Source organism: Leucoraja erinacea, chromosome 22 (assembly GCF_028641065.1).
Source record: "Leucoraja erinacea ecotype New England chromosome 22, Leri_hhj_1, whole genome shotgun sequence".
In the NCBI taxonomy this organism is placed as follows: Eukaryota; Metazoa; Chordata; class Chondrichthyes; order Rajiformes; family Rajidae; genus Leucoraja; species Leucoraja erinaceus.
The window spans coordinates 24,769,322-24,797,273 of record NC_073398.1 but is presented as its reverse complement, the minus strand read 5'-3'; the positions used below and the strand labels follow the sequence as shown (position 1 = coordinate 24,797,273).

Genomic DNA, 27,952 nt, shown 5'->3' with positions numbered 1-27,952 from the left:
TGTTTCTGAAAAGGCCTTTATTAAGATTAAATCAGTTTCAGGAAAGGTACTATGCCTCAGCAATTTCAGTATGGTTTGTCTCAGCTCACTGATTTATTGTTTAGATTAATGCCAGTTATCAGGATCACAGTTTCCACAGGGAACGCAATACCTTCGCAGATGTGTTTACAGCAGCTAATGCTCAAAGTGTTTACATAGCCAAAAGAACATTACATTAACACAAGGGGAATTTCAGAAGGGCTTCCCATAATTTTTACATAAGCACAAATACATACCATGGCAGAATGAGGTAAATGCTCCATGCATACAATTTAAGATTTGGCTGTATTTTTAAACTATATATATATATATATATAAAATATATATATACACACCCATATATATATATATATTATATATATACACACACACATACATGTCTCAAAGAGGCACAATTATTAATCAAGTTTTCCCTATACTACTGTGGAAAATATGATTTACTCACAAGCCATTAAAACAGCAAACCAGTGCCCTTTGTAACCTCATGGTTTATTCCTAAATTGTAGAGAAAATAAATGCACAGCCATCAAGTATATAAATTCTTGTAATTTTAAGAGAGATACCTCCATTCAAAAAGCATTTCCTACCAAGATCTGCACTAACTTAACAGTGATATTGACCCACAACTCACAGCAGTGGCCCCATGTTCCACTGAGGAGAAAATGCCAGCACTGTTATCCTGTACTGGAGAAATATACTGGGCAGGGGAGACATGACCTAACCATCAAAATAGGGCAACTTGACACATTGAAGATTAAAAGCTCTTTAACGCAGGGTAAAGTTAATGAAAAGAAAGTTAGTTTATCCAGTCAACACTTGATTGCTGCAGTTAAGCTACGATTGCTCATGTATCTGTTCATCTTATAACTGGTACTCTTCACAATTGAAGATTAAAAACTCATTCTACAAGTTACAGGTTAGCTGGTGACTGAACGAGGCTTCACGTGTCCAGACATTTTCTAAATCTGAAACAATGCAGCCATGCTCACGACGGCACCTGCAGCCAAAAAAGCAAACATCTGCAAAACCAATTTTTCTGGAATCCACATACAGTAAAAAGATTGATAGTTGTGGAACTCTGAAGAGGGGAGGGGGCATCATTGTGCAACAAGCAACCATTTAAAATACTCTATGGTCCAAAATCGGAAGATTAAACAAGCCTGTGGGATACTGTTGAAGCGATTCATCCAGTTATTTGGGTACATATGTACTTAGAATTGCAAATGGGAATCTATTGTAGTTGGAAGCTGGTTACAGAATTCTCTTCGTCACAAACACAAGTTCCAACTTGCTACTAAGAGGCAACTTGTGCTGTTACTCCTCAAAATGGTCCTGCAAGGAACATCCATGCATTGTTGAATGAATGGATAATCCTCAAACCATTAATAAACTTAAAAAAAACCATGCATCATAAAGAGCTGACAAATAAAAGATGACGAAATGCAAAATAACAGTATAGAATGAAAAGGGGGGGGAAAAAAAACGGTGTTAAAAGTCTTTGAATTCACATCCTCGCAGTTGTCACACCAATGCAGGCGAGATCATTCATGTCATTCTTCTACTGTTTGTGCAGCTCGCAGGACAACCAATCCAGTCCCTCATATAGACCACTACCTTGGGTAGCACATGTTGCCTGAATGTGCCACTGTAAAGAAAAGGAGAGAAAAAATAAATCAGATTACAACAGTCCAAAGAGAAATATCTCAACACACACACATCATGCAAGATGACCTTCTGCTCTAATGCAGAGCAAAACAGACACCAGAAATTAATTGAAGGGAATCAATAATGATTTAACAAACTTACAGGGATATTCGTAAAAAATTTTTTAATGGACCTGATTTTCATATTTTACAGGAAATTCTGCTTAAGGCTGAATCTTTAATGCAAGGACAGCTGAAAATCAGTGCATTAACTTAAATATGCAGTCATCCATTAAAAAGGACTGTGAAAATAGGTATAACTGCCACTAAACAAAGTACTAAAGGGGAGAAGGGTCTCGACCCAAAACGTCACTCATTCCTTCTCTCCAGAGATGCTGCTTGTCCCACTGAGTTACTTCAGCATGGTGTCTACAAGAAAATGTATTGTTTTTAAGCCTCCCAATTTAGAATTAGTCTTGTGCATTAAAACATTAAATGTCATAAATAATTGAAATCATCCATTGACATTGGCATCAGAAAATTGATCGGAATACAAATATTATTGGATACTAAGAAACAAACAATAAAATCAGTAAGGCTGGCCCCTATTTGTGGTTTCAGCTCTCTTTAGTAGTTTCCTGGAGATTGGCAGTAGTCCCAATGGGGACAGCTTTACAGTCAATCCTCCATTTATGCAATAAAGATTAAGCACCCTTGGATTTTCATTCATTAGAGACGGCAATGAGAGCAACAGTGCTCAGCCCTGTCATCTTTCAAAGTTCACACAACAGTTCCAGGTGAGGCTACTGAGAAATAAAAAGATACATTCCTACAGTGTTTTTGAACTTCTCAACACATCAAATGACTTGAAATAGTTACTTTTGCAAAGTTGGAAATGTGCATACAGCAAAACCCACAAACACCAGAGATAAATCCAGTCAATCGATTTTAGCAACCTTGATCTAAATATGATGACACGATAGAACACTGGTCATACTGTTGACATGACCACCAGAAAAGTTCAGTTCATCAAAAGGATGGTAATTCCAAGTGGTCCACTTCTTAGTTGCACTTTCCCACCCCACAACAATACTATACTTTTTCAATACTGTTCTGGAATGAATTATCTACTTGCTAGGATTGGGACCTGATCCAAAAACCTTCAACTCAGCGTAAAATTGCTATCATTGAACAATAGCTGTTTCGAACCATCAAGGAGCATTAGCTAGAGTTTGTGGCAGTCCTTGCTACGACTGCCCCGGCTAATTTGAGAATTGTGATTAAAGCCCATCCATCACCATCTTACTGTGAATAATTGTAAGTTAATAAATTGATTTCTTAGGGAAAGACAGGTACCAGTTATGTAAATAATTGTAAATATAAAGTCTTACAGTTCTGCCGCTCATACGTTGTAATCCCAGTTTCTCGGAAAGCTCTGTAACGCCCAGAGCATTTGGCAAATCCTGCTTGTTCGCAAATATCAGCAATACTGCATCCCTTAGCTCATCCTCTTGCAGCTGGGAACAAAGGGTTAAGAATAAGCAGAATGAGCTCAGTAGTTTTAAATCAAAATTAACAAACAGATTGAAAACAAATAGGCTGAAAAGAAACAAACTTTGAAGAAAAAAAGTCTAAAATGGCATTTAAATCTGACCAATACATGTCCCATTTGTTATCATGGCACCACAGAGCTTTGTTGTATAAAATGGGAGGAATAAGACTGGAAGTGATAATGTTATGGAATTTTATTGTCGGGGAGGTGGGCATTAAGTAAAGGAATCCAATCCAATCCAATTACTCTGGCTGCCAACGAAGCTCCAGTATAGTTTGTTGTTTCCCTTGTGCTGGGGTCAAGGACATTCCAAAAGGGGGAAGTTGTGCAGTGATGTTGGTACCAACAAAGTCGGTCGTATAAAAGATGTCTTGCAATGCAAAGTATTTGAAATTAGGCAACTGCTTAGAAAGCAGGACATGGTTGGCCCACCTTTAGATTCAGATTCAGATTCAGATTCAATTTTAATTGTCATTGTCAGTGTACAGTACAGAGACAACGAAATGCATTTAGCATCTCCTTTGAAGAGCGACATAGCAAACGATTTTGAATTAAAAAAATAAATAATAAGTGTCCGTGGGGGGGGTGATTGGCAGTCACCGAGGTACGTTGTTTAGTAGATTGACAGCGGCCGGAATGAAGCTGTTCCTCGACCTGCTGGTTCGGCAATTTTAATGCAAGTAGTTTAACAGGTATGGTAGAGGGTAAATTCTAAGGTTGGGGTGAGATTCAAGTCCTTGGGGATGAAAGAGTGACATTGCAATCTTACGCAGGACAGCGTAGCACTTTTGTTGACAGAAGATATGGTAGGGGAGCGTGGAACCGGTGATGAATGGGCAGATTTTACCACCCTCTGCAATGCCTTGCGGCCAAATAGGAAACAAGTAATGGGGGCCATTAAAACCATTATGGGAGCAATATTTTGTGGGGATGTTTGCTGGCACTGTATGGAATGTTTCCACTAATTTGGCTGGGGAATAGAGCACTGAGTAGATATTCAGATGGGGCTTACAGGCACACAAAAAAAAACAGTAAGCCCAGTAGACAAAGCAGGCAAGTAAATGCACAAGGAGAATACAGCTAAATTGTGTATTTTAATGCAAGGAGTTTAACAGGTAGACAAATTCTAAGATGGGCAAGATTGAAATTCAATATCCCAAGGTAAGGGAGGGGATGAAAGAGTGACATTGCAATCTTACGCAAGGACTGTAGCACTTAAGTGTTGAGGGAAGATATGGTAGAAGGCTATTCAAGAGAGGGTGAATGGGAAGAGATTAGGAACAAAAATAAGGTGCTTTCACTATGCTGGGGGCATATTATAGACTTCCAAACAAACAACAGGAGATGGGGGAACATTTAGGAAGAGAAATAGCAGAGATGAGCAATAAAAATAGAGTTACAGTACTAGGGGATTTCAATTTCCCAAATGTTAACCAGATTGCCTCACCCCGAAAGTCACAGAGTGGGCAGAATTTGAGCTATGTCCAGAAGATTATGCAGCTAATTCACAAACATTGGTGGAGTTGTAAAGGGGTTGTCCCACTTGGGCGACCTAATCGGCGAGTCCAGAAGAGTTCCTTCAACCTTCAAGCTCGAGGGCACTCTCCCGGAAAGCCTCGAGCTGGATCGACCGTCCACGTTGAAACAGCAAGCTGCCTGGACCGACCAGAGCTCCAGCAGTGGCGGGACAGCGCTGATACATCGCGGGGCTGGCGATGCCTTACCGGGGATCGCCGTCTGGAGCCCGGAGTGCTGGGCCTGCGGCACCGACATCCTGGAGCTGTGGTTCGCGGAGCTCCCAACGCGGGCGGCGCTGACAAACATCGCAGAGTCCTGCGACTCTGCCCGGCTCGGCCTGTGGACTCCGGTGGGAGGCGGCTGATCGGGGAGGTCCGGGCCGCTGAGGAGGATTTTCACCGTCGGGGTTCGGCGTCGGCGTTCCATCAGCCCGGCGAGAGGGCCTGAGCATCGGGCCTCCCGGGGTGGCGACTGCGGGTGCTCGGAAGGCCCCGGCCACGGGTGAACATCTGGGAAGATCGGAGGGGAGGCTGGCTGGACTATGGTGCCTTCCTCACCTTGGTGCCATTGTGTTATGTTGTGTCATGGACTTTCTGTGTTTGTGCTTTTTTAAAAAAAATTCTATTTTATTTTTTAATATGTTTTATTATTCATTATTTATTTATTTATTTTTATGATACTGACTGTAAAGGGAAATTCATTTTGTTGTCTCTAATTGAGAAAATGACAATAAATTTGAATACAATACAATACAAAAATCCTTTAGAGAGCGCGGGGAAGAGAGAAGGAGGAGAGAAGGGGGGGAGGAGAAGGTGTGGGGGGGGGAGAGAAGGAGGGTGCGGGGAGAAGGAGTAGAGACACTTTTAAGAAGTTTAACAAAGTTTAGCGTGCATTTTACCTAGTGGTAGGTCTTCCTAGGTCCTGAAACTCCAATGAGCCAATCAAAATGCCCGGTCAGCGATGGAGGTTGCCTACGGCTGCTCTCGAGTGCCTGTAACTAAACAGTGACCCCACTCCACTGCACTACGAGTGAAAAAGATTGCCGACCAATTTTTACTCGCGGATAATTTTTCAATATCCTGAAAATTTTTCCATGACCTAGCTGAGGCCGCGAGTAGGCAGGAACTTCCCTCGAGCTCGAGAGTTCCAGCGACCTCGTGTCGACCATGCTGGGAGTTTGAGTCCAGGGCAAACTCTTCTAAACTTGCAGATTACGTCGCCCAATAGTATGTGTGTAATTCCTTTAGTTGGAGAGTTAACTTGATGGATAGTTCAAGGAGAAGGAATCCAATTTAAATACAATTCACTTGACTTGGCAAAGACCTGAAGCATGGAGAAGCCCCATCCAGCTCCACAGGAAAATTCTCAGAAACTTGTGATTCCACTCAGCTATTCCCATTCCATTGTCAATTCTTACCATTTTCTGTAGTTCATCTAATGACTCCTGCACTCTTTCTCGGTCATTGCTGTCCACGACAAAGATTAGACCCTAAAACAATAAGCAATCAAAATTGTTTTAGCAATTTAATAATTGAGCAATGAAATACCATGTGCTCTAACTACGCATTCCATGAAGAATAACTATCACATAAGAAACTGTGAACCAAGATCAAATAGAGTATAACAGGGACGTGCGGTCAGGGGAGGTAGAGCCTCACCTGTCATACTCCCAATGAAAATAGTGGTTAAGAAAAGTAAATAAAAAATATAAAGATTTTTCAACTGATCTGTGTTATGTCATTTCTATATGACTCGAATCATTTTTTATAGTAAAAACCGCAAAATCTTCACAGCTCCGCTGCAAATACAGGGAGAGATGAGAGATGAGGCAGCAACGAGCTGAGCCTCCCCTCTGATTGCGCAACCCCTCAGAAACTGCATGGAGTTCCATACATGGAGAGCATACAGAAACGGCAATAAGCATGTGCCTGTTACCATCTCTATGTATGTCACCAAAGTAATGTGTGTAAACGCCTTCATGACATGTCCTTGCCTTCCATAGTCCAGGTAACGTAATTCACATATAAAGAGATTAAATTGGTGCAGTAAAGAAAGCGAATGGTATGTTAGCTTTCATTGCAAAAGGATTTGAGTATAGGAGCAGGGAGGTTCTTTTGCAGTTGTACAGGGTCTTGGTGAGACCACACCTGGAGTATTGCGTACAGTTTTGGTCTCCAAATCTGAGGAAGGACATTATTGCCATAGAGGGAGTGCAGAGACGGTTCACCAGATTGATTCCTGGGATGTCAGGACTGTCTTATGAAGAAAGACTGAATAGACTTGGTTTTATACTCTCTAGAATTTAGAAGATTGAGAGGGGATCTTATAGAAACTTACAAAATTCTTAAGGGGTTGGACAGGCTAGATGCAGGAAGATTGTTCCCGATGTTAGGGAAGTCCAGGACAAGGGGTCACAGCTTAAGGATAAGGGGGAAATCCTTTAAAACCGAGATGAGAAGAACTTTTTTCACACAGAGAGTGGTGAATCTCTGGAACTCTCTGCCACAGAGGGTAGTTGAGGCCAGTTCATTGGCTATATTTAAGAGGGAGTTAGATGTGGCCCTTGTGGCTAAGGGGATCAGGGGGTATGGAGAGAAGGCAGGTACGGGATACTGAGTTGGATGATCAGCCATGATCATATTGAATGGCGGTGCAGGCTCGAAGGGCCGAATGGCCTACTCCTGCACCTAATTTCTATGTTTCTATGTGCTGGTAGGTGTCACATAAAAGTCCATTGAAAAAGCTCCAGGGGAGGCTGCGATCACGTCTGCCTCACAAGGGGGGCATGTCTTGCGGCCAGTAAGCGCTTAGAGCTCTCTCTCTCTTCCCCCCCCCTCCCTCTCTTCCCCCCCCCCCCCCTCCCCCCCCCCCTCCCCCCCCCTCCCCTCCCCCCCCCCCCCCCCTCACCCCCCCTCTCCCCCCCTCCCCCTCACCCCTCCCTCTCCCCCCCTCCCTCCCCATTCAGTTGTTTTTCTCCACATTCTTCTACAATTAAGTTAATATTCATCCCCTAATTACAATCTCTCAACTAAAGGAAAAGTTTCACCCCGTCCAGGCTCCTTGATTTTATGGGGCTTAACTGAGCCGGAGGCTAGTCAGTGATCTAAATCGTTAATGTGCCACCAAAGACTTGGGGAGCGGGGTTATCAATGAAGCAATGGAAATGATTCACAAGTTTCTGTGCTATCCCTAGGTCAATGACATGAGGAGCTCAGGAGCAATGCAATGCTAGTATTTATTTTAAGAGGACTAGAATATAAAAACAGGAATGTAATGTTGTGGCTTTATAAGGCGCATTTGAAGTATTGCAACTAGTTTTGGGCTCCATATCTGAGGAAGGGTGTGCTGGTGTTGGAGAGGGTCCAGAGGAGGTTTGCAAGAATGATCCCAGAAGTGATTGGTTTAACATATGATGAGAGTTTTACGGCACTGGGCCTGTACTCGCTGGAGTTTAGAAGGATGAGGGGGGGGCCTTATTAAAACTTACCGAGTAGCAAAAGGCCTGGATAGAGTGGATGTTTCCAATAGTGGGAGAGTCTAGGACCAGAGGCCATAGCTGCAGAATAATAGGGCATACCTTTAGAAAGGAGACGAGGAGGAATTTCTTGAGGGTGGTGAATCTGTGGAATTCATTGCCATAGATGGCCGTGGAGGCCGAGTTAATGGATATTTTTAAGATGGAGATTGACAGATTCTCGATTAGTTTGGGTATCAGGAGTTATGGGGAGAAGGCAGGAGAATGGGGTTGAGAGGAACTTATGAGCTTTCTGGCAGAAGCCAACTCAGCATTAGTGAGTAGCTTACAATTGAATAGGTGTGTTGCTCGATGGCATCAATGGTTCTGATTATTTTGAGGCAATAATGGACCAGGCAAGACTGATTCTTGTGGGTAAATACCAACTTCACAGTCAAACCAATCATTATGGAACCAATAATTAACCTACACTTGTTTTTATATCAGCCTCAGTTCCACTTCTAGCATTACTATATTGCTTATACCAAAGAGCATCAACTAGTAACCAGAATTAATTAACACCCTGTTCATTCATGTATTGACTTGACCTGCAGGAGGAACAAATAGTTGATGCAGCATCGAGGCATTTCTATCTGTGAGCATAGCACATTAAAATAAATGACCAGAGGCAATTTACCTGTGTGTTTTGGAAGTAATGTCTCCACAATGGACGGATTTTATCCTGACCCCCAACATCCCACACAGTGAAACAAATATTCTTGTACTCTACAGTTTCCACATTAAATCCTGAAATAAGAAAAAACAATGTTCAGTCATAATAACACAACCTCCTCCAGCATCCCATAGTTTCAATTTCAAAAACCAAGTTTACCATAGACTGCTTCTATTCTGTTTTCAGCATGCCATCTTCAGGGCCTCGGGCACAATCTTCACTCCATCTCAACCCATTACTACTCATCTGACTTCCTACTGCCATTATAAATCTCCCAGGTTTGATTATCAGCTGAATAAAGCCCCAACTTTTCACAGTGCCTCTTTATATATTCCCCATACAATTGAGGCACATATCAATTAAGCATATTCTAGCTTCCTGCTCAATGTATGTGCTCAAATCAGTCACATCACCTAATGCCTCTGCCAATGGTTTAATTGACTTTCCGAGACAAGACCTTTACTATTAACAACTGTAAATGATATTAAAAGAGGCCACTTCATCCAACAAATGCCCACTAACGTCCTAATTTTTCTCACCAGGCACGCACCCAACTGGTTAATCACACAGCCATTTAACTCACCAACTAGCACATCTTGGGGTATGGGAGGAAACTGGACGAGACTGGGCCTAACTGTCTATTCTACCCCTTCTTTAAATATCCTTATGGGCAATCATTTTCACCATCCATATATACAAGCACATATAATCCACATTGGGAAATTTTCCTTCCGCCTTGGGATTTGCTTATTTTGATGATTTCTATCTCAATCTCTGTTATTGCCCGTTTGCTTATTCTGATATTGTTACTCTGAATTTATCTGAACAGATACTTGACAACATCTTTTCCCTCTCTATCCCAACCCCTCGATATTCAATCCCGAGGTGTAATTTCCATGATTTTACATGTTCTAATCATAGCTTGTATCCTTTAATCACCCACAGGCCCTTTTCAAATGCAATCCCTTCTCTATTCACCCCTGGTAAAACGAAATCTCCACTAGCAACTGCAATTTCTACTTACTTACTTCCTAGACACAAGCCATTTACTGAAATATATCTGCAGCTGCTGACCTTCTCAACTCCTCCTTTGTATCTACTTTAATACCCTTATCCCCAATAAGATTTTCTCTCTTACATCTTGGGTATCTCTCTTTGTTTTCCCAGGTTGAAACTGTGAATAATTCAATTATTGAGCACTCAATTACCCATCCAACAGCACATCTGCCTGTACTTCAAGCACCCTCAGACCTTCCTTCCATTGACAAAACCACAATATCTCAGAAACAATCACGTTCTAACCTTACCTCATGGATTTCAATTCCATCAAGAATGAGCTCATCGATTCCGCTACCTTAGCCAATGGCAATCTTTCTTCCCACCATTAGTACAAAACTCCTCACTCATCCAAAATCATCATGAACCCAAATAATTTACTAGTTTCTTTCCAAATGTACCTTGTATCATTCCCAAGCTTGTTTATCTTCCTGGGTTCCAAGGTGAACAACATTAAAGCTTCACACTCCTTTCTTACTGCCCCTTGTTTCAAAACCTCAGCCAATCTTCAAAATAACAAATCTACCTCAAAAGCCCTCCATTTTATTTCTACTCCACCTTGCTTTTCTTCCCAAAGTCTTGCGGTGTGCCTTTGTTCCACAGATTTTCGTGTTTTTAACCAATGTCACAATGACATCTTCTGCAAATATTTCCTCTGTGGTCTCTATCCAAAACCAGTTTTAAACACTACGCCTAGTGAGATGAAACTTAGATCCTCTCCAATCACCCCTCCCTCAGACTCCAACTCTCTAAGATTTTTATTATAATTTCTAATATCTTAATCTTAGTCTAGATTTCATTTTGTTTCCAAATCCGCTAAGAATGCGACACAGAAGGCAAAAGGCGACATGATAGGGCAAATCCAACATGGAAGAAGTGGCTTGGGGCTTGGCGGATAGCGACCTTGCTGGAACAAGGCATCATCACTGGAGCGCCGGAAGTTGGCCGAGGCCGAAATCCGCCGACAGGAGGAGTTGAGTAGGTGTGCCAAGGCTGTGTCGCAAGCTAAACAGAGCCATTGGATGAGATGGGAGAGTGTGGAAAAGAGGAAGATCAGCTGGAAGGACATGTGGGAGATGGAGGAGAGCAGGATAAGTTTCCTCATTCGGGCAACCTATGATGTCCTTCCTAGCCCAAAAAATCTCAACCAATGGCTGGGCGAAGATCCATCATGCCCCCTGTGTTCAACACCAGCCACGCTTAAGCACATCCTTACACGGTGTAAAGTAAGCTTCTCCCAAGGAAGGTACACCTGAAGACATAATCAAGTGCTCAAATGCCTGGCAGCGATTCTGGAAAGCAGGAGAACAACCAACAATGCCCTGCCGCCCAGAACAACCAACCCAGTTAAGCCAATTGCCTTTGTTTGGGAGGGGGAACAAAGGCAATGGAAAATACCATGAAGGACCAGGTTTGGACAGCTGGAGGCAGCCTGGGATTGGCAGATGCTAGTGGATGTGGACCAATGGCTTACAGTTCCATCAGAGATAGCCATCACCAACTTGAGGCCTGATCTTGTGCTCTGGTCGAACTCTCAGCGCATGGTGTATCTTGTGAGGCTCAAAGTCCCTTGGGAGGATGCTGTGCAGGAAGCCTTCAAAAGAAAGAAACTGCAATATACAGAGCTTGCAGCGGAGGCAGAACAGCAGGGCTGGAGAGCTAAGATCTGCCTGGTAGAAGTTGGATGTCGAGAATTCATAGCAACATCAACCGGAAGACTGATGAAGGACCTGGGGATCAGCAGACAAGCCCTACGCCAGGCCATCAAAGAAACATCACGGGTGGCAGAGCGGAGTAGCCAGTGGCTCTGGCTTAAGAGGAAAGACCCCATTTGGTCTCCCAAAGAGCGACTAGACAGACGCAGAGGGGGGTGGTTCTGGGAAGCCAGAATGCACCGTTGAGCCTACTGGAGACGTCGTGGGTTCAATCAGCGAAACGTCAATGAATGTACGTACCCACTTGATAACCCCAATGACGTTTCTGCCTAACATTTCTCAACATCGGAGGAGCATAGATGAGTGCATAAGGCTCCCATCACCATCGGGAGCAAGTTGACATTTGGAACTTTGGATTTTTAACATCTTGTCCTGCGCATTTGGAAACATCCCTGGAATATACAGCAAACTAATTGAACACAAAAACCATGTTCCTTTACTTGCGAGATTGCTCTCTGGCAGTATAAATAAGCAATTTTGGTATTCCAACTGCGCATGCTCACATCATAGGTCACTCGCTATAAATATTCTCGGCTGCTGTGGCGCTGCTTTGTGTGCAAGCCTGCATTTCATCCGTGGTCGGGGTCGGGTCTCTGGCACTGTTGAGTTGCTGCTGGGCCGTCCCCGGGGGCCGTCGGCTGCGCCTCTCACCTTATCCAGTCACTATCGGTTGGTCCCGTCAGTGCCAGTGGGGGCCGACCGCCGGTCATCGGTGAGGATGAACATGGGTGCTGCAGCGGCTCGGAGGGTCAGGCACCATCTCTGGAGAAGGGTCTCGACCTGAAACGTCACCCATTACTTTTCTCCAGGGATGCTGCCTGTCCCACTGAGTTCCTGCAGCATTTTGTGTGTGTCCGCGTTGATGGCTGGTGCTTGGCTTTTGCCGGCGCCGGCGCGGCGGGTGTGGCTGGCGGTCCCCTGCCCATCGGGGAGCAGGTTCCACGGGAGTTGGAATGGGATTAGGCGCTTCTTCTCCGCGCTGGCAGTGGGCCTGTGGGGTGCCACTCCCGTCCGTCCAGGGCTGTCGGGTGTCCGGCGGGCAAGGCGGACTTCAGCTGGGGTTGGCGCCTTTTCTCCGCGCTGGTTGTGGGCCGGTGTCCTATCGGCCGCCCCCGGTTCGGCAGAGCTTGCGGCACCGGGGACCCGGGTTCGATCCTGGTTGTGGATGAGGCGCGGGTCTGTGTGCGTGCAGCTTCCGAGAATGTCTCTCCGCCGGTCCAGTCTTCCCGTCTCCCACTCGCATCTGCCCCCTCTACACTATCTCGCTGTTACACCCTGCTCTCCCGCTACCTGGCACCCCCGTTGCTCAGATTAAATATATTATTACACATAAATCATGAATAAAGATAAGAATTTATACACAGTTTATACAGTCAGCGCTTTGTTGGGTTTTTTTTTAATAGCGAGTGACCTTTGACAAATCCCATAATTCCATGCGTTTTCGGAATACCAAACTCGCTTATACCGAACTCACCCCACAACAGTCTGAAGAAGGGTCTCGACCCGAAACGTCACCTATTCCTTCGCTCCATAGATGCTGCCTCACCCGCTGAGGCAGCATCTATGGTGCCTCAGCGCTGAGGCAGCAAAAATTCTCCAGCATTTTTGTCCCGTCGTTTATTATGAAGATGGAATATGCTAGCTGGTTACTTTCTGGGCAGTACCAAAGAAATAGGATGACGACAAAGATTCTACTCTACCTCAAAAAATTAAAACCAACATGAAACATACCTATTGTTGGAATGGTGGTGACGACCTCACCCAGCTTTAGTTTGTACAGGATTGTAGTTTTCCCAGCAGCATCAAGTCCCACTGAGGTACAGAAGAGAAACAAATTAGTTTAGACAGCTTATAAAATACCAACATTTCCATGGAAGCATATTAACCCCAAAATGTTAATGTGGCATTGTCTTTGTAATTGTAAATATTTATTTATTTTTTTTAAATTTCAAAATAGACTTTATTTGAAAAAATATATACAATACATGAACTGTGCAAAAAATTCATCCGACATTTTCGGAGGCTATATTCAATAACATTCAATACTGTTTGCACACATTGCTCAAATTTCACAAATGTATCCCCCACCCTTGCCACTCATGTGGCCCACTGGCATGGAATCCCCGTATTTTGAGGGGCGTCTCCACCACACCCTGGCCCTCCACGTCCAGCAGCGGAAGGACCTTAGACTGTGGTCCTTCCCAATCGAGCTTCAGTGCGTCCTTCAGCACGTACTCCTGCAGTCTGCAGCGGGCCAGTCGGCAACATTCCCTAACGGACATCCCACTAAATTTGCATATACTATAGCAGTGAAGGAACTTTTAACGTGAACTTATGGCTACATTTGGGGGGGTATTTTGGAGTAATTTTCATTGGTACACAGATGGTCAAGAGATAGTTCATTACCATACTTAAAGCTACGAAGGGATTAACTAGCAGATAAAAATAGCTGTTTTCAAGACAAAGGAATCCAGGATATGCGATGCATCAATTAGATGCTGGAGCTCAAGAAACCCTTCCTTTTTTTTGAGATGTGAAATTCTATATTGGAGTGAGGGGTTGAAAGACCATGACATAAGTTCAGAATATTTATTCACACAGAATTGAGAGCACAGAAACGGGCCATTCAGATCAAAAAGCCTCTGCAGGCATTTGTTCTCCTCCCAGCAATCTTCATCCAACCTAGCAATTTATCCTGTAGGAAAGAACTGCAGATGCTGGTTTAAACTGAAGATTCACAAAATGGTGGCGTAACTCAGCGGCTCAGACAGCTTCTCAGGAGCTGTGCGCTAGGTGAGAACGAGTACAGACAGTGAGACTCAACAAGACATTTGTTAGCTGTGTGTTAGGTCGTATGAATAATGATTCTCCAACTTCAAGTAACCCTTCACCATCCCTCCCCCACACAAGTCATACCAGCTTCAAAGTCGTCATGTTGAGTCTCATTGTCTGTGCTCGTTCTCACCTAGCACACTACTAACAATGGCCTGTTTCCTTTATCATCATTACTTTTTTACATATCTTTCACTCATTTGTTCAATATATCTTTCTACATCAGTCTAAATCTCTCGTGGCCCTCACCTCAGTAGTCATGAAATGCTTCAAGTGGCTGGTCAAGAACCACATCTGCGCCTTCCTCCCTCGCAACATGGACCCGCTACATTTCACATACCGTCCGAACAGATCCACGGACGATGCGGTCTCCCAGGTTCTGCACACCGCTCTCTCTCACCTTGACAGCCAGAAGGGGGGGGGGGCTATGTGAGGATGCTGTTCATTGACTTCAGTTCAACCTTCAACACGATAGTCCCCACCAGACTTGTTGAGAAGCTGCTGGAATTGGGGCTTAACACCCCCCTGTGTGCCTGGGACCTGGACTTACTCACTGCCAGGCCCAAGGTAGTCAAGATGGGAGAAAAAACATCAAAGACCCTCACACTGAGCACAGGATCCCCCCAGGGCTGCGTCCTCAGCCCCACACTGTCGCTAGGACCAGCTCCAATTCTATAATCATGTTTGCTGATGACACTGTGGTGGTGGGCCTGATCACTGAAAATAATGAAAAAGCCTACCGGAAAGAGGTGGCTGCTCTGGCACTCAGAGGTGTCAGGACTCCTCTTGAATGTCAAAAAAACTAAAGATTGTGGACTTTAGGAGGGCACAACATCCGAGTACGTACACGCCACTGAAGATAAATGGGGATACTGTGGATAGGGTGAGTTGCTTTAAATACCTGGGAGTCCACATCTCAGAGGATCTGACATGGACAACACACACTGCCGCACTGGTGAGTAAGGCAAGGCAGCGCCTTTACCACCTCAGGCAGCTGAGAAAATTCATAGTCTCTCTGAGGATCCTCCAGTGCTTCTACTCAGCGGCTGTAGAAAGCATCTTGTCCAGAAAACATCACAATTTGGTTTGGGAACTGCTCTGCCCAGGACAAGAAAGCTCTGCAGAGAGTAGTGCGTTCGGCTGAACGCACTATGGGAACTACACTCTCCTCTCTGCAGGAACTATACATCAGAAAGTGCAGATCCAGAGCCAGCAACATTATGGGGGACCCCTTCCACCCCAGCAACAGGCTGTTCCAGCTGCAACGGTCAGGCAAACGCCTCTGCTGTCATGCTGTGGAAACAGAGAGGATGAGAAGGAGTTTCTTCCCAGAGGCCATTAGGACTGTAAACTCGTATCTCACCAGGGACTAACTTACTGTACCAATTTACTGTGGTACCAGATGGTAAAAGGACCAGGTACAAGTCCAGGATCGGCTCTTCCCCACCGGAGACCGCGGCTTTAAGTTGGTGTAGGCCGCAGACCGGCGGTCGAGATTTAAAGTTTAAAGTTCCCACCGCGCCGCAGCCAGAAGCACCGTAGATCGCAGGGCCTACGGACGAAGCTCTCCTCCAGGGGTGATGGTAAGTCGCCACCACGCCCGCGGTAGAAGTTGGCCGCGGGCCGGCAGTGATGGCTTCTTCTTCCCCCGGGTCCCCCATGAGGGATCCCGGGCTGTAGACGCCGCGCCAGCTGGAGCTGTGCAGACCGCGGGCGGCTTCAGGCTGTCCCGGGCCAGCGAAACGGAGCGCTCCCCTCCAGCGAGGGCTCACCCGCTCCACGCCAAGAGTCCACGCTGCGCCCGCCGCTGAAGCCCCGGGCGCGTCTCCGGGAAAGGCCACGCCGATCCTTGCTGTTAGGCCACGGGGGAGGCGACCTGGAAAAAGTCGCCTCTCCATGGAGGAGGCGGCCGAAACGTTCCCCCTCACCCCCCCCCCCACATAAAACACACAAAGAAACATTAAAAACATACTTTAAAACATACTAAAAAAAATTTAAAAAGTTGAAAATACTAACGCGCTGCTGACAGGGCTGCCGCCATTGCAGCGCCCCCACCGATATTGCCGTAATATAGTATATCCTCGTCATAACGAACCATGGGGGGGGGGGGGGGAGAGGGGATTGTCCACTATAACCGTAGTAGAAACAAACAACTGCACTTGCTGATTAATACATAAAAGGACAAAGTGCTGGAGTAACTCTGTAGGTCAAGCAGTGCCTCAAGACAACACGGGTATTGATGTTTTGGGTCAAGATCTTCCTTCTCACTTGATCTGGAACTAGGCCTGGAATTCAGGTGTTTCGGTGGCCTCGGCTATAAGCACATGACTGGGCAGGTGGTGCTTGCTAGGGGTGTAAGCATATGGCTGGGAAGGCAGCGTTGGCCAGGGGTGGTGTCAGCTGCAGCCAATAGGTTCGTCCCCTATAACCAAAATCCATTACAAAGAGAACCGATAAAGAGGGTTTACTGTACAGACCCTTTTGTTTTTAAAGTGTGCATGTGTGGGTGTACATTTTGGATAGGAGAGGGAACTGTTGAAAAGCTAACCTTGAATTTGGAGGGAAGGATGAAAAGGTAATAACCCAATTGTGCAGAAACCCTCATGACAAGAGGGCACAAAGCTGAAAGATTAACAGTTTCTCTGCCCACACATGCTGCCTGATTAAGATGAGAATTGTTTAAATGCTTAAGGATGAAATAAATTGCAGGGAAGAGGCAGAAGAGTGAGATCAATTTGTGTAGCTTTATTACAGTTGGGACAAAAGACTCTATCTGCACAAATTGTGTCATTTACACCATACCAGAGAGTGATGGGCTAAATTTGGAGGATTGAAAAGGAATCAGTCTCAAACCTTTGAAACTGTTTTAAAAAAATGCTCCAAATGTTTTGACTGTACATTGCTAGAGGGGCAAACCAAGTTTTATAAAGAATAAATAATATTTAGTCATGATTAAGCAAGGGTTTTTTTCAGCCTTAAAAACAAACTTTATTCACAAAATTATCCAATCCTTGCTAAATACCATTTAAAACTACATTTTTTGTTTAAATTCCCCAAACCTATTGCATTTCAGCCTCTATCTTAATCTCATTAGTACATTCCTATCTGAATTTCACTTTGGGCGAGGTTAAAAAAAAAGAAATTATGTTTTTTGAAAATCGTTCAAATGACAGGCTGCTCATTTTATCACTAAACAATGATTTTATTACTAAACATTTAAACATTTAAACTAAATCTTTACAAGATTTTATCAGTAAACAATGTCCTAACGAACAATAAAGGTGTGAAATGGTCAAAGCCAGCTTGGTCATTAGCTCCAATGATCAACCATACTTGACCACCATAAGGAGTCAGGAAGTTTACTAGAAGTAACTTTCTATCATTATTAATCCCTCTCCCCAGCCAAATCAATAGGCAGAAGGTACAGAAAACTGAAGTTGCACACCACCAGATTCAGGAACAGCTATTTTCCTACAAGGTAGACACAAAATGCTGGAGTAACTCAGCAGGACAGGTAGCATCTCTGGAGAAAAGGAATGGGTGACGTTTCAGGTCGAGACCCCTCTTCAAACTGAAGAATGGCCTTGACTTTCTGAAGGGTCTCGACCCAAATCGTCACCCATCAGTCTGAAGAAGGGTCTTGACCCGAAACGTCACCCATTCCTTCTCTCCAGAGATGCTGGTTAGTTAATCCAGCATTTTGTCTACCTTCGATTTAAACCAGCATCTGCAGTTCTTTCCTACACATCTTTTCCTACAAGGATCTTTATTCAACATGCATAATCCAAATACCACCACAGCAACATCACTATAGGCCACTTCTTGCACTACCATGAATGTTTATTTCCTCAATTGTGTTGAACTTTTTTGTTATTTTTTTACCATCTTGCAGAATTTGTTTAGTTAATGGTTACACGTGCTATCTGTGTCTATGTGCCTGTGACGACGCTGCAAGCAAGAATTTTATTGTCCCTGTACCGTACCAAACTGGTACAAATGACAATCGGCTTGACGAGTTGAATCATCCAACTGCTTAAGACCAGTTAATTTAACATCAGTGATTAGAGGAACATAAAAATTGGATAGAATTGGTACCAAGTTATTTGGGATAATTAAAGTGAGGAAGATTTGTTAAAAGCAAATTGTATCTGTTTAACTTTGAGTTCTTTGATGAAGTAGCAGAATCTCTTGATAATGATGGGGTACACAGGGATGCTGTGTGATTTTGTTGTTTTTTTTTAAAATCGTAAATGGCTTTAATGTAGGAGCACAATGGCTCCTACAGTTTGTATAACTTAAACTTTTTTGAAAATTACAGCCTATTAGTTTGCAATTAGTTTAGAGAAACAGCGTGGAAAGAGGCCCCACACAGAATCTGAACCGACCAATGATCACCTGTACATTAGTTCTATCCTACACACTAGGGAGAATATACAGAAGCTATTTTACCTTCAAACCTACAAGCCTTTGGAAAGTGGGAGGAAACTAGAGCACCTGGAAAAAAACCATGTGAACACAGGGACAATGTATAAACTCTGTGCAGACCTACAGACAGCACCCGTAGTCAGGATCAAACCCTACACTCTAGCACTGTAAGGCAGTAACTCTATCAATGCACCACTGTGCCGCAATCATGGCATGGGTATGATCTTGGCCAAAGATCCTATAGCAGAGCAAGATAAGGTACTCCTTCGAAATGCAATGGGCTGACGTGTAGTACGCTATGGAGGGGATCCTGGGCATTTTTCCACGCCCATTTTAGCAATCTGAGCCTACCTGATCCGACCCGACTCGCAGTGTAATTAATGTTGCGGGGCAACAGTTTGTGTGGGTTAGATTCATAAATCTGTCAGTTCATACTCCTTGTCAAGAATAAAATTTGACTCTGGTAATTGTCTTTTTTAATGTTTTTTAAATCATTTATTTTTAAATTTGTGTGTAATGTATGGCTGCAGAAACGGCATTTCGTTTGGACCTCTAGGGGTCCAAATGACAATTAAATTGACTCTTGACTCTCTCTCTTGACTCTTAAATGGCTCGCAGTGTTTGAGTTGATTTTGTAGTAACCGGAACCGACCCGACTCGCAGGGTAATTGACATTGCGGGGGAACTTTTTGTGTGTGATATAGGGTTAGATTCACAATTCTGTCAGTTCATAATTCTGTTTATTCTTGTTAAAGAATAAAATGTTTATAAACACACATACATGAACATTATATAAATGTATATAATCATATAACACACACAATTATATTTCTTCTGATCCAATAATTAACTTTATTTCAGACTAGACACGGGACATTAAATAAGAAACATTGTAAATAAGAAACCCCGGACCCCACACTCCCTCTCCTCGCTGCCCCGGGCCGCGCACTCCCTCTCCCGCTGCCCCGGGCCCCACACTCCCTCTCCCGCTGCCCCGGGCCCCACACTCCCTCTCCCGCTGCCCCGGGCCCCGCACTCCCCTCTCCCGCTGCCCCGGGCCGCGCACTCCCTCTCCCGCTGCCCCGGGCCGCGCACTCCCTCTCCCGCTGCCCCGGGCCGCGCACTCCCTCTCCCGCTGCCCCGGGCCCCGCACTCCCTCTCCCGCTGCCCCGGGCCCCGCACTCCCTCTCCCGCTCCCGCTGCCCCGGGCCCCGCACCCCCTCTCCCGCTGCCCCGGGCCCCACACTCCCTCTCCCGCTGCCCCGGGCCCCACACTCCCTCTCCCGCTGCCCCGGGCCCCACACTCCCTCTCCCGCTGCCCCGGGCCCCACACTCCCTCTCCCGCTGCCCCGGGCCGCGCACTCCCTCTCCCGCTGCCCCGGGCCGCGCACTCCCTCTCCCCGCTGCGGATCCAATCTTTGGCCGGAAGCAAGATGGCGGAGGCAGGTTGCTAAAATGAGTCATAAAATCGCCCATGAATCCGCCCATGAGCGTACTACACTTTTGCGCAAAAATCCTATAGCTCTGCTCTGCTCTGCTATAGGATCTTTGCTTTTGCGTGAGAGTAACCCATCTTGCTCTGCTATAGGATCTTTGATCTTGGCTAACTGGGCAGCATAACAGCAAACTGGAATAGTTGTTCTTCAGGCTAGAGCCAAATATGCATACTGTGTTCACATTGGGGCCATTGCTTTGATGTACAGGACACAATTTCTAAATTTGTAGTTGAGAATACAAAAGGAGGCAGGCTGAATAATGTGAAAACAGTAGGTGCAGTGAAGTACAAGAATGGAATGGTGGCTAACATAAAATGGAATGCAAATTGTGTTTCAATAATAAAATATTTGTCAGAAGAGTCAGGTAGTCAATTAAATAGACAAAATGAACATCGAATGTTGAAGGCAGATGAGATATTCAAAATACTAAAGAAAGGGGCAAAGGATAAATCTGACAATTATTAGCTAACCTAACTAAAGTGGAAGAAAAGCCTACTGAAATAATACCTTGGGAGAAAATAAACAACCATGTACCACTGAAAAGCCAGATAAAGGGAAAATTTGATTTGATGGTGAATGGATAAGGACGGTGTCGTTTATGTGCGTATAGACCAGGGGTGGGGAACCTGCGACCTTAAGGCTGCATGCGGCATTCTAGGCCATTAAGTACGGCCTTTTGAATGAATCCAAATTTTGTGGAACAAATCCTTTTATTTTTATTAATATGTTTTTGTTCGTATTTTATTATTTTTATTTTAATCTTAAAATGAACGTATTTAAAATACCAAAGAGTAAACGATTCAATGAAATTAGCATTTTTTAGCATTCAAATTAGCATTTCAACCTCACCCAGTTGATGTCTCCAAAGCTCCTAAAGAAATACTGATGGAATTGATTGAGCTCTCAGAAGATGACATTTTAAAGTCCTTATTTGACGGCAAGAAAGATCCGATTGAAATATGAAAAAACTCAATAGAATACCCACGTCTTCGGTAACATGCACGAAAAATGCTTTCTTGCTTTTCACCCACTTATTGCTGCGAATCTACATTCTCCTACCTAACCCAAATCAACACGCCCTCAAGGTCACAAATGACGGACACCCATCTAGATCAGCTGAAACTGCATACCTCCATGTTGCAACCAAATATTTAAATTATTTCCCACAAAAAGCATTCACAACAAAGTCATTAAAAGGTTAGTTAACTTTAGAATTAACTATATGTTTTCATTTTCTTGAAGTTAGTACATAGTAGCTAGAATAATGTACATTTTGAAGTATATCTAATTGAAGTTTCATCGATGCACCCTTATTAGATTACAGCTAACTTAATGCGGCATTCCAACATGAAAAGGTTCCCCACCCCTGGTATAGACTGTCAAAAGGCATGTAGTAAAACAATAAACCTTATAACAAAATTGAAACCTAAGGGTAAAAGATATAGTAGTACAAATACAGAATTCACAACTCTTGTGAATTGTCGTGTGTTTCTGATTGGAAGGAGATGTATAGTGGAATCCCTCAGTACTTAAAGGATCAGTGGTGTTCTGGATACATGATGATGATTTGCGAATTATATTATAAACCACAACTCAATGTTTGCGCAATAAAACCTTTTTAACAGGAATTTAAGAAGACACCAGTAATTTCTACATCAGGCGCACAGGAGATGAAATTCACTAACATGGCCTTATGGTACCTAACGTAGTAAAACATCAGGCCACTTTGCAAGACCATTAATAATGAATTAAAAACAAAGAACTGCGATAACTGGTTAATGCACAAAAGGACAAAAAGTGCTGAAGTAACTCAGCAGGTCTGGACAATTCTGATTAATTAGAAACAGGTTTTAAGAAGAAAAAAAGATTTGGGAAACAATTTTAGAGTTTTGAATCCAGGCATTTGAAGAAATAATCAATGGGGAAGTAATTAAATTCAAATATGGTCATGATTTGGAACGGAAATTTCCAACTTTTGGGGCTTGACGAGATTAGAAAGGGAGGATGAAACTATGTTGTGCAGGAAAGAGCTGCAGATGTTGGTTTAAATCGAAGGTAGACACAAAATGCTGGAGTAACTCAGCAGCACAGGCAGCACCTCTGGTGAGAAGGAATGGGAGACGTTTCGGGTCGAGACCCTTCTTCCGACCCGAAACATCACCCATTCCTTCTCTCCAGAGATGCTGCCTGACCCACTGAATTACTCCAGCATTTTGTGTCTACCTTCGATGAAACTATGTAATTGGATGGGGAGTTCTAGGGTTTAAATCTAGCCATAATAATGGCCATAGGTTTCTATGTCCAGATGGTGCACAGCTGGAGGGGGTACCTGCAAGTGGTGATGGTTGTCCCATATGTGTGCTAACCACATGGTCAAGGTTACGAGAGGTTTTAATCAGGCAAATGTAACAGAGATGAGGTTAGTATTATTTTTTTTTTTAAATGCACTGTACAGGGAGTGAACATATTTAAGATAACATAAGATACCTTTAATGCAACAAAGGGTTACGATTGGATGATGACAATAAATTTAAAGCAGCTCAGTAAGCAGTGAAGTAGTAATAAATTATATCAGACAGGTGAAAATATGAAATTATACAATCATTACATGAAGATTAATCTAAAGTTTGAAAAAAAAAAATATTTAAAAGAAACAAATGGGCTTGTACACAAGCAGCTGGGCTTGTACACTTAGAAGGATGAGAAGCTATCTCACTTGAAACTTATAAGATTGTTAAGGGCTTGGATACACTAGAGGCAGGAAACATGTTCCCGATGTTGGGGGAGTGCAGAACCGGGGGCCACAGTTTAAGAATAAGGAGTAAGCCATTTAGAACGGAGACGAGGAAACACTTTTTCTCAGAGAGTGGTGAGGCTGTGGAATTCTCTGCCTCAGAGGGTGGTGGAGGCAGGTTCTCTGGATGCTTTCAAGAGAGAGCTAGGTAGGGCTCTTAAAGATAGCAGTCAGGGGATATGGGAAGAAAAGGCAGGAACGGGGTATTGATTGGGGATGATCAGCCGTGATCACATTGAATGGCAGTGCTGGCTCGAAGGGCCAAATGGCCCACTCCTGCACCTATTGTATATTGTCTATTGTCTAAATGGAGCCATACAAACCAAATAATATTAATAACAGGAGCAGGAAGAAAGACCTGGTGTTACTACAACAGGTAACAGAACAAGTTGAGAAGGCTGCGCACAGGCACACATAGTCATACAACATGGAACCAGGTCATTCGGCCCGATGTGCCCACGCCGGCCAACATGCTCCATCTACACTAGTTCCAACTGCCTGCGTTTGGCCCAATTCCCTCTAAATCCATTCTATTCATGTACCAGTCCAAATATTTTTTGAACGATGTGATAGTATCCCTTAAGATCCTATCCCCTCACCATAAATCTATGCCCTCTGGTTCTTGATGCCCCTACTCTGTGCATTTACCCCATCAATTCCTCTCACTTCTATAAGATCACCCCTCATCCTTTTGTGCTCCAAGGAATACAGTCCTTGCCTGCTCAACCTCTCCCTACAGTTCAAGCTCTCGAGTCCTGGCAACATCTTTGTAAATCTTCTCTGCACCCTTTTCGCCTTAACAAAATCTTTCCAATAACATGGTGACTACAATACCCTAAATGTGGCCTCACCAATGTCTTGTACAACTGTACCATATCCTCCAAATTTCTATACTCAATTCTCTGACTGATGGCCAATGTGCCAAAATCTTTCTTGACCACCGTATGCCTCTTTCAAGGAACCATGTACCTGCTCTTGCATCCCTCTGCTCTAAAACACTCTCCAGACACCTGACATTCACTGTATAGGTCCTGCTATGATTAGACGTCCCAAAATGAAATACCTCGCACTTCTCTGTATTAAACTGCATCAACCATTCCTCAGCCCACCTGCCTAACCGATCAAGATCACAGTGCAATTTTTTCAGAACCACCCTCGCTATCTACGGTGCCATCCACTTTAGTGTCATCTGCAAACGTTCTAATCATGCTTTGTACATTCTCACCCAAATCATTGAAATAGATGTCAAACAGTAATGGGCCCAACGCCAAACCTCAAGGCACATACATAGAAGGATGAGAGGGACTTATGGAAACAAAACATTCTTATGAGATTGGACAGGCTAGATGCAGGAAAATTGTTCCCAATGTTGGGGGAGTAAGGGGTAAGCCATTTAGGACTGAATGAGGAAAATTCGCTGCCACAGAAGGCAGTGGAGGCCAATTCACTGGATATATTCAAAAGAGAGTTAGATATAACTCTTGGGGCTAACGGAATCAAGGGATATGGGGAGAAAGCAGGAACGGGAGGTACTCATCTTGGATGATCAGCCATGATCATATTGAATGGCGGTGCTGGCTCAAAGGGCAGAATAGCCTATCCCTGCACCTATTTTCTATGTTTCTAGTCACAGGCCAGTCTGGAAAATGTCCTTCAACCATCACCCTCTGCTTCCTTCCACAAAGCCAATTTTCTACCAGTTGGCTAGCTGTCCATAGATCCCACGCTTTCTAACCTTTGGAGCAGCCTACAATGCAGAACCTTGTCAATTGACTTGCCTTAAAACCCATATGTGCGTCTACAGCTCTACCCTCATCAACCGTTTTGGCCACATCTTCAAAAAACTCAATCAGATTTGTGAGACACAATTTCCCACATACAATACTGTGCCGATTCTCAACCTGAAGCATCACCCAATCCCTCTATCCAGAGATGCTGCCTGTCCAGTTGAGTTACTCCAACATTTTGTGTCGACCTTCTAATTATTCCCTCGCCATCTAAATGCACGTATATCTTATCCCTCAGACTTATCTCCTGTAACTTTACAACCACAGGTGCATGATCAACTCTCAGCCAAGGCACCTGCCATTTCCTCTTTAGCTTCCCAGTGTCCTCAAATATATTTGATCAGGCCTGGAACATTTGTCTACCTTCATATGCGTTAGGACATTCGGAACCTCTTCGACTGTAATACTGACTACTCTCAATACACCTCTATTGACTGCCCCAAATTCCCTGGTCTTCATGTCTATGTTAAAATCAGAGGAGAAATACTCATTGAGGACCTTGCCCATTTCTTGTGACTCCACACAGAGTTGACCACTTTGATACCCGAGGGGGCCCATTCTCTCACTGGTTACCCGTTTCCCTCAATGTACTTATAAAATCTCTTAAGGTATCACCCTTAATATTATCTGCCAGAGCCAGATAATGGTGCCTTTTTACCTGTCGCTTTCCTTTTATACCGTGCTCCTCAGTTTCAAAACTCTTTCAGGCATCCACCTGATCCTGGGATACTCTAATTCCCATTGACTATTCAGGGGCGTGTAGTACATTAACAACAAGATGATCATCCCTTTCTTATTTCTCAGCTCCATCCATATAGCCTTGCTGAAAAAACCATCAGTAAAGTCAGCTCTGGCCACCTCCTTAATCAAAAAAGCACCACCCCCTCCTCTTCTAGCTCCACCTCTACCTCTTCTGATGCATCTGTACCCTGGAACATTAAGCCACCAGTCCTGTCCCTCTCTTAACTAGGTTTATGTAATGGCCACAACGACCCAGTTGCACACAACTAGGTAGCTCTTTCTTCCCAATAACCCTTTCTGGCTTAAGCCCTCCCTTCACCACCTCCAGTTTAAATTCCATTTGGAATATTTTGGAGGACCAAGAAACCAAGAACTAATCACGCCTTATCCGAGTTCACCTGCCTTGTCCATCAGGCCTCTCGTATTAAAATAGGTACAATTCAAATCATTAGTCCCTGCCTATTCAGTTCACTTAACCTTCTTTTATCACCATTTATACTGCCTTGGTCCAGCATACGATCCCATCCCCCTACCAATCTAGTTTAAACCCACCAGTGTTGGATTTCTGACGGTGTACAAATGAACAGAAGGGCATTAAGATATACCTTTATTAAAATCACTGGGACCCAGTTGGAGATTTGTATCGCATATTGGGTATAACACTTCAAGAAACGTCAGGGCTTTGGTGAGGGAAGGAAGAATGTTTAGAAACTTAGAGGATGGGGCTAAGAAAATTAAGAGGAGATTTAACAGGTGGATTAATATACAAATGATTTTGATACACAAAATGAGATTTTTTTTGCTAAACTGAGTGATCATTAACCATAGGAAACAGATTTAATGTAATTGGCAAAACAGGCAGACACAATGCGTGGAAACACACAGCAAGTTGCCGGAGGAGGTAGTTGAAGCAAGGACTATTGCAACATTTAACAACCAATTAGACAGGTACATGGATAGGACAGGTTTGGAGTGATATGGGCCAAACGCAGGCAGGCAGGACTAGTGTAGATGGCACACGTTGGTCAGTGTAGGCAAGTTGGGCCAAAGGGCCTGTTTCCATGCTGTATGACTGTTAACTGGTTTGAGCTGTTTGAAAGTACAGTTTTAATTTAATATTCACAACAGAATTGGTTAAATTGTTCAGAGAGAAAATCCACTGGGATATGGGGAAATAACAGCAGAATGGCCCAGCTGAACTATACATTCAAGGAGCCAAAACTGTAATTTGTCAGAAAGCCATCATTAACACATCATCAGGAGGTCAGGTTCGATCCTCCCTCTGATTATCTGCCATTAGAAAAAAACACCAATAAAATATTTTTTTAGGAATGAATGCATGATAACGCAGATCCCAAGTCTATTAGATTATATAATCATATTTTGGTTTTAAAAACTGCACAAGAACCATAAATACTCAGACTACCCTGCCAAAGCAGCCAAAGCGACGGAGGGAGTGCACCCCCCTCACACACCATCCAGTCCAGTCAGCCATCACCTGCCCCGCCCCGTCGCCACCCACTCCTTCTGTGCTAGAGTCCGTGACTCGCCGATGGCCTCCACGGCTACACAACCAGGGAGGAAACACACGGTCCCCAATCCCTAAAGTAAAAGGAGGTGTCGACTGAAACCCTCGAGAGCACTCCGCCCTCAGCGCCTGAAGCACAATAACCTGAAGATCCCCCGCCCCACACATACACGGCCTGCCTGCCTGGGTTCACCTTGGGTCCAAAGTTACATGGGGCCGACATCAGGCTTACCCATCAAGATCCGCATCTGCTTCTTTCCGAACAGCCGGGCTAACAAGAGTGATATGCTCATGCCCATGGCTGCGAACGCGGTCGTGGCCTGGCAGCTCGCGGGCGGATGGCAGCAAATGGGGGTTGCGGGCTCGGGGCGGATCCGACCGAATGGAGACTCGGGCGTGTTCGGATCCCGTCGGCCGGCGGGCGGTCGGGCTGGCTGGAGCTAGTTGGCTGGAGAGCGTAGCGGCGGGAGCCTGGCGCCGGGTTCGGAACTGTAAAAGGATCGACAACCAAATTAACAGACCGAAAGCGCGAGTGCGGCTGACGTTTCGATGATCGTGTCCGGCCAACAATAAAGGAATGACGTCGCAATCGGGGGTCGAAGTTCAATTTCCTCGCGCGACTTCCGGTCGTTTCTTCCA

General features: G+C 44.3%; 1 protein-coding gene across 1 annotated transcript; it reads right to left on the bottom strand.

Moving 5' to 3' along the window:
• Positions 1-27,866, bottom strand: LOC129707834 (ADP-ribosylation factor 5). The gene is made up of 6 exons (XM_055653221.1): positions 27,546-27,866; positions 13,442-13,522; positions 8,904-9,013; positions 6,170-6,241; positions 3,074-3,199; positions 1-1,684 (listed from the first exon to the last, which is right to left on the bottom strand). The coding sequence occupies exons 1-6, from the start codon at positions 27,610-27,612 to the stop codon at positions 1,598-1,600; spliced, it is 543 nt and encodes a 180-aa protein (XP_055509196.1). The 5' UTR covers positions 27,613-27,866; the 3' UTR covers positions 1-1,597.
• Positions 27,867-27,952: the final 86 nt, after the last annotated feature.

Excerpts from the sequence above, each read along its gene's own strand:
- LOC129707834 (XM_055653221.1), bottom strand. The coding sequence starts at position 27,612 with ATGGGCATGAGCATATCACTCTTGTTAGCCCGGCTGTTCGGAAAGAAG. Across the intron at positions 6,242-8,903 it reads ATTACTTCCAAAACACACAG|GGTCTAATCTTTGTCGTGGA; the intron begins GTAAATTGCCTC and ends TTATTGTTTTAG. Across the intron at positions 1,685-3,073 it reads AACGTATGAGCGGCAGAACT|TGGCACATTCAGGCAACATG; the intron begins GTAAGACTTTAT and ends TTTTCTTTACAG.